The sequence below is a fragment of the Cataglyphis hispanica genome, chromosome 7 (assembly GCF_021464435.1).
Source record: "Cataglyphis hispanica isolate Lineage 1 chromosome 7, ULB_Chis1_1.0, whole genome shotgun sequence".
Taxonomy (NCBI): Eukaryota; Metazoa; Arthropoda; class Insecta; order Hymenoptera; family Formicidae; genus Cataglyphis; species Cataglyphis hispanica.
The window spans coordinates 2,801,061-2,814,733 of NC_065960.1; the positions used below are offsets into that span (position 1 = coordinate 2,801,061).

A 13,673-nucleotide genomic window follows, 5' to 3' on the forward strand; every position below is an offset into this window, starting at 1 on the left:
TGCTTTTTCTTTTTATTTTCTAATAGATACACATTATATTATATATTATTAAATTGTTAAAAAATGTATGTATTTTCTTACATAAAAGGTAACTTGTTCTAACTTTAATTTTTTTATATAAAAACTTTTATAAATATATATGTAACTACTAGACAATATATGTACTAGAGAAACGTTTTAACCAATTAAGTCACGACTCGTGTTATACACTTGATATTGTTATATACTTCTATTAAGATAATACCATCATCTGGGCGCCGTGGCTTAGTTGGTTAAAGCGCCTGTCTAGTAAACAGGAGATCGAGGGTTCGAATCCCTCCGGGGCCTTCCGGATCCACAATCGATCCGTTTCGTTTTAATTTTGCTCTTTTGAGATATCTCAGTAACAAAAAAACTGTAAACTCTCTTTCAAAGATATAAAAAATAAGAAATATTTTTTAAAAATAATTGCCAAAAACAGTTTATTTTTGTTAAATATTAACAATGAAACAATAAAATTTTTTTATACATTTTATAAATTTAAAAAAAAATTATTATTTAATGAAATAACTCTCACCAATGAGAAGATCCGTGAAAGAGTAAATTTGTGATGCTTGTGGATCTTATTGTTAGCCTATTGAAATCATTCGAATTCGAAAGGAATTCACTTTCGTAAACTGTCCTAGACCATCAACGCAATAATAGAATCTAATTTCCTGTTCGCGAGAACCGAGATCAAGGTATTGTATGTCCGCATGCAGTCGATTCTCAGTTTAACTTGTGTAAATGCGGCCACAGTCATAAGCGTATTTATAACTGCTTAACGCGTAATACCAATTGCAGCATTGCCGTCTAAAAACATTCCGGTCTAAATTAAAGCACGATCATTGCTTAGATATGCGTGAAAATTATTCGTGGCTGTTCAACCGGCTGCAATGCGCGTTATAAATCACTAAACGAGTGAAAAATTTCCATAGAAATTAGATGACTTAAGAAAAAACTTGAAACTCAATGTCTTTTCTTTAATAAGATGACTCAGTTATATTCTATAATAATTACTAATATTCATGAATCTTTAATTTATGAAAATCTTAGTTATGATATGGATGAAACATTATATCGCTTAAGTGTGTCTACGCTATCAGCAGTTTCTTGCAATTCTTGAATTCTTTGATGTTAAACAATTATATGATAATGTTTATGATGATGTATGTGGTACGAAACAAACGATCTTCGCCGTGACTTATAAATCTATCAATCTTAATTTATATTCTTCTAAAGAAAGAGAGTATGCAAGAACAATTGCGTTCAACATGCACAATTTATTACGTATAGCGCGATCAAACACCTAAATGATCAAATTAGTATTATTCATATTGCGATATTATCTATCTCGCATATTTTACTGTATTAAATTTACTTTTATTATTACTTAAGCATAAAATTTTATAATGCGGGTTATTTAACGCATGATCCATATCAATTTTATTATTTCCGCTTTGCGATTTTAATTAATCTGTTGGATAAATTTATTAATTATTTTATCTATTTATGATAAAAAGTCATTGTGTTATCAACGGAATTAAGTCATAATTCTTAGACGCAGGATCTTATTAACCGACAAGAACAGGATTTCCTACCAAAATCACTCAATGTCTAGCAATTAATTCCTTCCGCCGCCAAATTTGTGGTTTTCTATTTCGAGGTAGATTTCTGCCGAAATTATTCCTTCCTTATGATAAGGAAAAATAGTCTGATTATAATGTTAAATTATAAATGTTATAAAGCAATAATAAAAAACATGTAATATACATAAATTGAATTTTATAATAATTCAACCTAAAGCTATTTGTTTAATCAATAATTGACTACGGTATCCTGGCAACTGGACACGTTTATCAATTTTAGCGGATATCAGTCGCGCATACAGTGCCACATTCGATATGCGTAAAAGATTCTCTCTCTTCTAATACAGGTACTTAAACGAAAGTCAAAAGTGAAGTGTTTATAAGCAATGGGTAATACAGAGAGCAATGTTACGAGTGGCGTGAAGAAACAAACGGATACATCGTCTATCGTGCTTTATAAATTAGTCGATTTAAAAGGTGAGTGATGTAATTAATGAATAGAATAAATGCATTTCAATTTATTTATTTCATAGAATTAAATGTAAATTGTTCAAAATACTATATATAAATAAAAATTAATTCCATATAATTATAATTTAGTTAATTTATATTTATATATGCGCTCTGTATATGCTCTCTATATTGTTATCTTCACTATTTTAATTTATATTTGCAAACAAGAGTAGCAACGAAATATCTGAAAATACATGCCACCGCGGGTTTCTGACGCACATTTCGTTTTGTCAGCATGTTGGCTGCGTTTGTCAGTAGCTGGCTTTTGACGCGACTTTCGCGGCATGTAACGAGGAAAGTTGTGACATACCCGCAAACGGAGATACATAAATAGAGTCATATGTCTGGGCAAGCAGATTCAGCAATGATCAGCCAAACGTTTTCTTACGCGGTCTTTAGAAGACTCTACGTAAAATCAATACTTTTTATCGATCGCTATTATTCACGACAAATAACGTGAAACCGAATTGTTGTTGTAATAAACACGCTCTAAAATCGCGAACGATTTATAAAATCTGAACACGTGGCAATGATTTATTAAAAATTTTAAGAATAGTATAATATACACAATCACAGAAGAAGATTTGATTATCATTTAGGTGATATTTATCATTACTTTCTCCTCGTTCGAAGTCGAGGGCTCATCCATGTTCTCCGTAATCTCCGAATTAACCGTATTAAAAGAGGAGTGTATGTTATACTTTCCCATTTCGGCCTCGAACAGGATGTTGTTTATTTGATGCTGCGCGACAAGTCTTGCATGCACGTCAGTTATATTTTTCAGCCGAATTGCGACGTGCTCAGCAAAAACCGTGAATTCGCGGCATGACGAAATCTCCTGAAACTGTAGAACAAAAGGTCGTGACATCGCAGGATCGAGTGTTCTACAAACGAGTCATGCGAAGAGAGACAAAAAAGTTTAGACACCCTGTACATTGTGCAACGCGTTATATTTTTTCAAGAATTTATAATTTCGTTATAATATAAAAAAATTTAAAGCATACCTGCGGCTTCCAATTAGGAACAGGTGCGGAATTCTAAAAGAGATAAATATGAATTAATTCACGCATGTACAATTCTTTCCGAGAAATAAAGACAATATCTTCTAACATTATTTAAATAAAAAATTGGCCATGAATGAATGAATTATAATATGTAAATGATAAATAAAACTTATGATGCTCAGTATAATAATAACTTTTTTGTTTTTAATTATTATTATAATTGTTAGTTTTAATTACAATTATCACTAATTATTACTGTTATTATTGTGTTAATTAGTCAATTAATTAGATTGATATGAATATGCATACATAATATCTGACATTATAAATCATAGCAATCTTTACAAAATTTTTTTCGGCGCACCTGCTTTTCCATATTCGGTGTTTCGCGATTGATTCGCACCAAGCGTCCTTTATTCAGAAAGGTTAAAGCTTCATAAGCGAACCATTTAGGCTTGGTTACAACATTGCCAGGATTCAGATCAGCCTTGAGTCTACGTTTCGTGTATGCTTTGTGAACCGACATGAAATGAGTCTTCAGGCTCTTCAGTTTCCTCTCTACTGTCATCACATCGCATCCGAGCTATACAATACATACTTCGCGATAAGATGCATTTTTGCAAAAATATGCCTCAATGATAAATTAATTCGAGCGCGCGTTATGTAACAAAATGTAAATAAATAAATCGTGGATTCTGCGCAAGCCGTTACGTAAATGCATTTGTATTCAAAAAATTGCCTTCCGCTCTCGACGCAATAAAGCCTTCTCGGTGCGCTTGTTGCACCAGAGTTGCGCAACGGCTTGCGCAAGTGTTGGGGCGTATTCGTCGCGTGCGCTGGAATATACGTGTAACACTCGAGATATGAGAGAGTATTTTTCACTCCATCCAAAAGTATTCCTGGCACGCGTATACTATATATTGTGTTATATATAAAATAAGAGCATAAATATATGCTTTTTCTAAATAGATTATTATTATTAATACTATTAATATAAGATAGAAAAAATTAATGATTCATTTTATCAGCTATAATGCAATTTTATGATATTAATTTCGCTGAATTTTTTTTTTGTACTACAGAGTAAGTGCGAAATCGTAGTATAAGCGAAAACAAATTGATTCTCGTGTCAAAATAAGTCGAAAGAATAATTAGAATAATTTTTTTTTAATAAACGACTATGTTTCGACTAACGAAATTCTGCTCGTGTTTATGTTTGTGGACATTGACAAGATCATGATTTGTTTCAAAAATTCATAAATTTGTGATTGAAAAAGCACAGCTTTGTAACAGGGAACAGTTCAACTGTTTTAATTTTCGCAATCATTTATTTTGAAAACAAAGCTTCGCACAAAAAAAAATTATTCCCACACACTCTATATAGCCAAATGTATAAAAAATTAAATTTTTCAAAAATGAGAAACATGCTAATAAAATTTATATTTCTAAACATCCGCGTTGATTTTCGTTTAAATTGCGACATCAATTTTTACAATTTTACCGAAAAACGGACGAAAGTGCTACGGAAAAATTAAATATAATTTTTTTTTATACATATATCTGTGTGTATATTAATTAAAAATAAAAATATCTGTGCGTATATTAATTAAAAACGAAAATAATATGCAGCAGTCATTTATGTTAGCTATAATTTCGTGATTATGATCGCACCTCATCAGCGATTTCTTTCCATGCGTGGATTCTCTTGTTTCGATCGGAGTAATCGGGCGTATTGTGATCCCAGAGGAGCTTTCTCGCATGATACGCACCGATCAGCTTCAATATTGTCTCTTGCCTCCACTGCGCCATGATGCAGGCCGCACGGTGCCACGTTCAACCACTGACAACATCGGCGGTGGCGGCAATATCCCGGCCGTTTGCTCTTCCCGCAGACTTGCGCCAGCAATTGCCGCGACGATGCATGCAATATTTGTGCCATACCGTGCAAGATGGCGTTGTATGTATGTACTTTGATGTGCCGACTACGTTAGAACGAGATGACGATCCAGTGAATCTCCTATTTTTAGTGCAGCAGAATCGGCCGCTCGAATATCGTAAATCAAAGTTATGAATCTTCTAGGAAAATGGGAAAGAAACTATGTTGCATTTTCTATTTTTTGCTTTTAGTTATTTTAATATATATGTTATTAGAGGATATTCTTAGGATTAGAAAAGTATTTTCCTCGATTACTGTCTCGATTTGACATTATATAGTTTAGAATAATCAAATTATATTATATTTATTTCCTCATGTTTTACATAGTATATAAAACTGTTTCATTTTTAATCTAAAAGTCCAAATCAATTGACATGTAAGTCACGGATTTTTAAATTATTATAGAATGATAGAAACTTGAATGTCACGCAATAACATGTCATGTAATAATATGTTAACAAATAATTAAATAATAATTTGATTAGGACAGTAAATTAAATAAAATAAAAGGATCATAATTTCTCAGTATTATAATATAATATCAAAGATAATTCCATTGAAAATACTGTAGAATATACACGTATTTATGTATGAAAAATGAAAAATGAATCAAATCATTGCGATAATAATTACGCGTATTATTTAAGCAGAAGAAAACAAGACAGGCGCCGACAATTTTTGGCGTCTCGCAAATTCCCCTCGTAACATTCGCCACATTTGCGTCGTCTGACATCACGAGTTGACAGGTTGCGAATCTAATTAGACGGATCGCAACGTAATCGCCACGGCTACAGCTGTTTTTAGTCCGCGAGTGGAGGCCATGCACTTTTCAATCGCGAAAATAGGAATGCCGTCACGAATGTTCGAGATGCGTCTCACGCGGAATTAACGTTAATCGAAACGAATCGCAATCGCGAACCCTCCCTTCCCCGTTGCCCGTTTTATTGGTCCATGAGTCACTGCATCGATCACTCCGAAGTCGTATGATTAAAGTGCTAATGCTCGATATATGGTTCCTCGGACAGGCACTCGACGATCCAAATACTTGCAGTCGTGATGCAGCATACATCCACGTGCCGCCCGTGGATTTAATTTTACATCGCGCGATGACGTTGTGTTAACGTGACCGCGAATCATCGCGAACATTTTGAAGCAAAATTGAAAATTTTCGCACGATTTTCGCGCAAAAACTTCCACACTTGCCAATTTCTTTCGTAACATTCCTGATTCATAAAAAATAAATTAAGTACTTTAAAAAATTGTATTTTTACTTTATTTTCTCATCATTCTCCTCATTATTATAAGACTACTGCAATCGAATATTTATTCTATCGATTACAGGCGGTGGTTTGTTAGTTGATATGATGAAAAGAGCCACTCAAACAAAACAGTTTGCAGAATTAGATCATGCGGTGAGAACAAAAGTCGAGCCCTTTTTATACAACAAAGGAGAAGGCAAGTGGATACCTATAGAAAAATTGGTTCTCTTACGAAATAAAGATCGTCCGCGACACAAAATGGTACACAATCGATTTCGCTATTCTCTCGATTTCAGATGTCAGTGCTTTTAATAATTTTTGTTTCACATTGCATAGCTACCACCATTAAGAGCTATGGAAAATCCTGCGGATTATGATATAGATAAAGATATGGCCAATGAAGAAGTTGATGAAACTAAGATAGGTAACATTATAAAATTTAATCAAATTATTATAGTGTACAGATAAATTATTGCAAAAATATATTTTTTGCACTTGCTACTTAAATTATGACTCACAGAAAATTGTGCACTATATAATGATCTTTTATTCAATTAATAAATGCTAAATTCTTGACAGATAAAAGCAAATATAGATTAGTGTGCTGGAATTTGAGTGAGAGAGGAGCTGTCGGCGAAACTATTTTGCATTTGTGTATGTTAAACGCTACTGCCCTCCACGCCGATTTGGCAAAAAGACTGTTACGTTTCTATCCGAAGCTTATAAACGATATTTATCTATGCGACGAATATTACGGTAAGTTCGAGCTATTATGAAATGCATAATAAACATCAATTAGAGATTAAATTTTAAATGCTGTCAATTAAAACTCTTATTATATCTCTCCTTTGTGAGGAAGAATGTAGATTAGAAAATCAGTTGATAAACTCTTCGACAAGTGCGCTGAATAAAATATCTATTCATAGCATATCTCTTGCTTAATGAAACATTAGCATTTCCAAGGTAAACCATTCATGTTCCTTCAGCTCGTGGCTTTCATCATTTTTTAATCGAGAAATTCTTTTGAATTCAGGTCGCGTAAATTCATCACATACAACATTATTACAGTGACTAGAAATGTAAACATAAGTAAAAAACACATACTGCTAAAAATCAAAATTAAATATAACATTTTTTTTTTATAATAAGAAAAAAATCGAAATCTCTATATTCCTCCGACAATTATTGCCTCAGTTTATAACAATTACTTTGTACAATGCGCTTTGCATTTAGGAGAAAATGTGTTACATATTGCTATTGTGAACGAGGATCCGTCGATGGTCAAGTTCCTTCTCGACAGCGGCGCGGATGATCCGCGCATTATCCACGAGAGATGCTTCGGTAATTTTATGTGCCCGGAAGATCAGAAAGCATCGAGATATGATAGTCTAGACCATGAGTGGGTGTGCGTCGCACCAGAAACCAATTATAACGGGTGTGTACAATAGCATTTTTTAAGAAAACGATATTACGATTCATCTCTCGTTCAATGATGGAGCAGAAAAATTCCATTCTCCATTACTAACACAACGTTTATAGTTTAGACAACGTTAGTTTTCAGCTATTTCAAGATTAAACCTGACCTAATATTATATCAGGTTAAATTCCTTGAGACAGATTAATTATCAACAAGCTCTTCCATCAGAGATTTTAATGAATCTTGTCAAGCACGATGTCAAGAACATAATACGTATACGGTTAATTCGATAAAAATCCTCACAAAGACAATCTATTTTTTTATCATTATACGTTTGTAGATATGTGTATTGGGGAGAGTATCCCTTAAGTTTTGCCGCATGCCTTGGTCAGGAAGAATGCTACAGACTTATACTCGCCAGAGGCGCAGATCCGGACAAGCAGGACACCAATGGGAACACCGTTTTGCATATGCTGGTGATATACGAAAAATTGGCTAGTATTATACTTTCAATTTTTATATTCATCTATAGAAGATACTGTCTAAATAATTTATTTAATTACTAATGCCAAAAAAAAAAATATCAAGCTAAGCTGTCTTGCCTTTAATTAAATAATATACAAAAATGGACTTATAAAATTATTTTAAGAATATGGCATTTATTCGTTTTTATATGTCTGCTCTTTAATTTAATTTTACAGGCTACGTTCGATATGGCCTATGAAGTGGGAGCTTCTCTAGATCTAAGAAACGTCCAACATCTGACTCCGTTGACTTTGTCAGCAAAGCTGGCTAGAATAGAAATGTTTTTTCACATTCTGAATATCGAGAGAGAGATATACTGGCAAATTGGTAGCATAACTTGCGCAGCCTATCCTTTGTCGCAAATAGATACGATCGACGTTAATACAGGAACAATCAACAACAATTCTGCTCTAAATTTAGTTGTTTTTGGTGTAAGCGAATAAATTGCGTAATAATTTTTTCCTTTAAAATTCTCACGTATGCAAAATATTTTACAATATTTTAATTATAGGAAAAAGATGAACATTTAGAGCTAATGGACGGCGTCCTAATTGATCTACTAAACGCTAAATGGAACACTTTTGTTAAATTTCGGTGTGTATCTATATAAAATATATAACCTTTTCTTCTTATGTATAAAAAAATTTAATCCTCTAACTTAATTTTATTTTTATAAAAAAAATAATATGAAAAATTATTTTTAATTTAATATAAAAATAATTATAAGGCATGAAAAAATTATATATTTAAAAAATATAACGAAAGATTGAAATTTTCAGATTCTACCGTCAATTCATTCTCTTCTACTTTTATTTTGTGCTGTCGCTGATTAGTTTCACTCTTCGTCCTGGCCCGCAAATAGATGAAAACGCGAATGATACATTGACGAGCACAAATTCATTCAACATAACGACGATGGAATCTACGATTCTCAAGTCACTCCAAAGTTCGGATCTATCGAATTTAATCACAAACAGTTTCACAGCGGCTTTCACTTCAAATCTCAAATCATCCTTAAATATAACGCAAGAGTCATTGGAGAAGATTCAGCTGCAAGTGACATCGAATATTACATCGGCTTTGAGAAGCATCTTACTTTTAACACTGAACAATAATGAGGGTCTCCTAAGTTCTCTTGATGAAGCCACCGTTCATACACCATGGTACATCGATAACTCTCAAAATGCGTCGGATTATTTCACGAATACGAATAGCAAAACTATTATAATCGATGTTAACTCAACCGCCAAGACGATCATCGAAGATATCACACTGCTAAAAAAATTTAATCATCACGACAAATGGTAAAATATAATATCACAAAGATCAAAATGCTTTTACAAATTTATTAATACAATTAATATAGATTTTAATAACATTGTTATTAATATATAATAATGAAAAACAATATTTTAAGCTTTAGAATGAAATTTAAAATATTAAAAAATCTAAAATTCTTGAATATATGTATGTCTGATATTATAAAATACTTTTTATGACAAGAGCTTTTATCTTTTTATCTTTCGCGGAAATATTATATATATGAACAGGTGGAACGATCTTACGGAGGAATGCAGGCTGATGCAATTGACAATAAGCGGAAAAATTCGTCTAACTGCGGAAGTTGTGATGTATTTTGCGGCAGTGCTCTATATCGTGGCTGCGTTGCGAGAAGCGAGATTTTTAGGTCTTAACATGTTCATTGAAAATCTCGTAAGAATCATTTAAGATGTTATTCAACATACATTTTTCAATTTACAAGAAAGGAGAAACAAAAGAAAAGACAAAATAAAAAAGATAATAAAAATAAAATTGTTAATTTTGAAAATTAAAAATTGTATCTTTACTCTTCAATAATAAAATTTAGTTTTGAATCAAAGATTTTGTAACTAATCATAAAAAAAAATCAAGTAGTACTTAAGTTATTCGATTAACATAATTATAAAATACTTTTAACACATGTTAATGTGTGACTCGATTTTTAGATGACGGCGCCGTCGCGTGTGATGTTTCTGTTCTCGTGTTGCATCTTAATGTCGTTTCCAGTTCTGAGATTTTCCTGCGCCGATGAGGTCGAAGACATGCTGGCAGTCGTAGTGATGCTAACAACGGCGCCGTATTTTTTATTCTTTTGTCGAGGTTTCAAAACAGTCGGACCGTTTGTCGTGATGATTTACAGAATGATTACGGGCGATCTCCTCAGATTCGTCTCTATCTATCTCGTCTTCGTAATGGGATTCTCTCAAGGTAATGATCTCAGCGCGTTGCAAGAAAATTTTATACTGATTTAATATTCTTTTAATCTCACGTTTTATATGACGGTCGCATTCTTTTACCTTCATGAATGAATGATGCCTAGAGTAAAAGAGACCAACCTTGTTGTCAATTATCACAATTGATAATCAAAGTTAAAAAGACATAATGGCACGTGTAATGAATAAATACATTCGATACACCGATACGTTCCATTCCCTTAAGATCTCAATGCCTGATTCTCTATTGACTCCCAACAATTATTAATTAATCGCAGAAATAATAGCACCGCAACACCTGTACGATATATGATCTAATCGACGATTTTACGACACACTGCAACGTGACATTGACACATATCGTCATCGCCGGAGGTTTCTCATACAATGGCGAAGAATGCCGTACAGAAAAAAACGATATAGAGAAGGTTACGAAAAATGGTGCGACATGTTGTTATGCAACCAGCAACGGAATATCGTGGCCACATACTGTGCCATTGTGTTTCACTTTTCATCATCATGGATAATCATGATACAACACAGCCGCGTCTTGAATGGAACACCTGTTCACTTATAGAAATATCTATCGTCATAATAAAATATTTTGATCGATACGTCACATTCGCAGCAATTGATTAATATAATGCCGAGATTCTATAGATATTCGAAATATCATCCTATATATCTTTACACAACGTTTTACATATATCCTATATATCATAGATAAGCAATATATAAATAGTAAATTAATTTTTTTACAGCATATTACATCATATTTTTATCATTTGACAATCCGAACACTCCAGAAGGAGTTGACGATTCGATAACGAATCCGATGCCATCGCCGATGGAAAGCGTTATGGCGATGTTTCTGATGAGTATGACGAATTTTGGCGATTACTTTGGCGCGTTTGATAGAACCGAGCATGAATTCGAAGCCAAGGTATCTTCGTTACGGAATATTAAATTTCTCAAAAATATATAAAATATTTACAATTGCGATCCTTGCCATCGATTGCCTCATTTTATACATTAATTCTGATAATTGATATTATTAGTAGTAATGTATCATTTATTGCATTTATTGTATAATGTTTCAACAATTAAATAATTCACCTAATTTTTTCATGTGATGAATGATTCATATATGCATATGCGCCAAGCAAAAGACTGTTAAATGCATTCAGTGGTTGATTGGATAATATTACAGCAATAATTATTATTGTTGCAGCTGCTGTTTGTGTTATATATGGCAATCGTGGCAATCCTGCTCGTAAACATGTTGATTGCTATGATGGGCAACACTTACCAGAAGATCGCTGAAACCAGAAATGAGTGGCAGAGACAAGTATGTACGTCGCTCGTTTATACGATGTATTAAAGTAGGATGTCACATTAACTTCATTCGTTGAATTTGTCTCGTACATGTTAGTGGGCGCGTATAGTCTTGGTCGTGGAAAGAGGCGTAAGTCCCGCTGAAAGATTAAAAAAATTGATGGATTATTCTCAGCCCATGTCCGACGGTCGTAAAGCGTTGGTTCTCCGGTTAAATCAAACTGTGAGTATATAAAAATATATGTTTTAATAATAAATTTTTCACAAGATAACGATATCGATTTTAGGAGCAAGACAAGGAGGAAATGAAAGAAATACTCGAGATGAAAAGAACCCACGATAAATTAGTAAAGAAAAGACAAAACAGAATGTCAAAGGAAAAAGTTTTATCTGAAACGGAAGCTATTATTACTAGATAAATAATAAATTTTTTATTTATTAATTGATGTATGTTTGCATATTTTACTTTCTTACGAGTGTTAATTGATTAATTTAATTTTTAGCTATGTTAGAATTATGCAATTTTTTATGAATTATAAATAAATAAAAAGATTGTCGTAAAAAAATTCCTACAGTACAAATTAATTTCTGATCAATAAAGTAATCAAGCTATATTAGCGTTTCTATGACAACAAACAGTTGTGTTATCATGTCATATTATTTAAGGCTCAGATGAGCTCGGATGAAAAATGTGTTAGAAGATGAGAAAATATACATACAGTGACAATGAGTGCATTAAAGATTCCAATAGATTATAAATGTTTAGAAGAAGAACTTCAAGCGGCTCTCGCAGCCGATGAATTATATAAATTACAAAATGATGCTAAAATTCGAGCTGTTGAACAAGGAGTACCGACATATGAGCATTTCAGACAGATGGTAATTAATTTTACTTATATGCATAATAAAAAAAGACATGGTTTTCTCTAAATAATTTTTAAGAATTTATAAATATCAAAAAATTTTAATTTAATATGATTGTTCATTGTTTTTTTAAACCTATTATTTTTTTAAATATATAATCAAAATTTACAAAAATATGTTTACTTTTTTACTTAAAATTATAATTATGTAAAAGGTGAATGGTGCTCACTTAAAACCTTTGGATCGTAATGATATGAAACCTAAGATTGGAGTGCAATGGAATCCCATGATTAATGTTACTGAATCTCATAACTCGATTATATCTACTGCAGGAAAATCGAAATGCAATCAAGAAAATGACAAAAATATTACAAAAAAATCTCCAGAAACGTACGAAGATTTTGTACAATCCTGGAGAACAATTACAAACCACTCTGAAAAATTTACTTATATATGGAATCTAAAGTAAGAATCCATGGAATGTATAATGATGAATGTTACAGTAAAATGTTTTTATTACAGGAACAATCTGCAGAATCATATTTTTCGAGTTGAGATACCTGCATCTTTTTTCAGTGACTTTATGGATGTGTGTTTACAATATTTATCAGACTTAAACGATGTAACATCGATTATAGAACTCCTCAGTATTCTAAGCACATGTAATAGATTCGATCTGACGATATGTTTTATGACAAAAAATGAACGTTCTATATGCGAGCAAATTTTCCAACAATTGCAACTCAAAGCAACATCACAAGACATATCGTTGAAAAATGCAATTGAGTCATTAGCCGTAAAATATCAGATTAAGATTAATTAATATAACATAATAATTCTTTCTATAAATAATATAATTAATATAATCAGAGAAAATAATAAATAAAATAAATAATTGAAGACTATTGTCAGATAACCTGTCTAAAATCAATAAAGAATTAATCAAAGAATATGTTGTTAA

General features: G+C 32.2%; 2 protein-coding genes, 1 non-coding gene and 1 pseudogene across 3 annotated transcripts; 3 read left to right on the top strand and 1 right to left on the bottom strand.

Annotated features, from left to right (window-relative positions):
- Window positions 1-3: 3 nt before the first annotated feature.
- Window positions 4-12,267, top strand: LOC126851013 (transient receptor potential cation channel subfamily V member 5). The gene is made up of 15 exons (XM_050594531.1): window positions 4-2,084; window positions 6,402-6,580; window positions 6,656-6,743; window positions 6,899-7,075; window positions 7,553-7,754; window positions 8,077-8,230; window positions 8,438-8,692; window positions 8,773-8,855; window positions 9,041-9,565; window positions 9,812-9,974; window positions 10,247-10,508; window positions 11,275-11,456; window positions 11,745-11,861; window positions 11,946-12,071; window positions 12,136-12,267. The coding sequence occupies exons 1-15, from the start codon at window positions 1,994-1,996 to the stop codon at window positions 12,265-12,267; spliced, it is 2,736 nt and encodes a 911-aa protein (XP_050450488.1). The 5' UTR covers window positions 4-1,993.
- On the top strand, window positions 254-327 carry Trnat-agu (transfer RNA threonine (anticodon AGU)). Its single transcript has one exon. It is a non-coding gene; the product is annotated as a tRNA-Thr (tRNA).
- On the bottom strand, window positions 2,211-5,092 carry LOC126851012 (uncharacterized; annotated as a pseudogene).
- Window positions 12,176-13,639, top strand: LOC126851011 (coiled-coil domain-containing protein 103). Its single transcript, XM_050594530.1, has 4 exons — window positions 12,176-12,295; window positions 12,515-12,727; window positions 12,927-13,177; window positions 13,235-13,639. Exons 2-4 carry the CDS (start codon window positions 12,575-12,577, stop codon window positions 13,533-13,535), a joined length of 705 nt encoding a protein of 234 aa, XP_050450487.1. The 5' UTR covers window positions 12,176-12,295; window positions 12,515-12,574; the 3' UTR covers window positions 13,536-13,639.
- The last annotated feature ends 34 nt before the right edge of the window (window positions 13,640-13,673 follow it).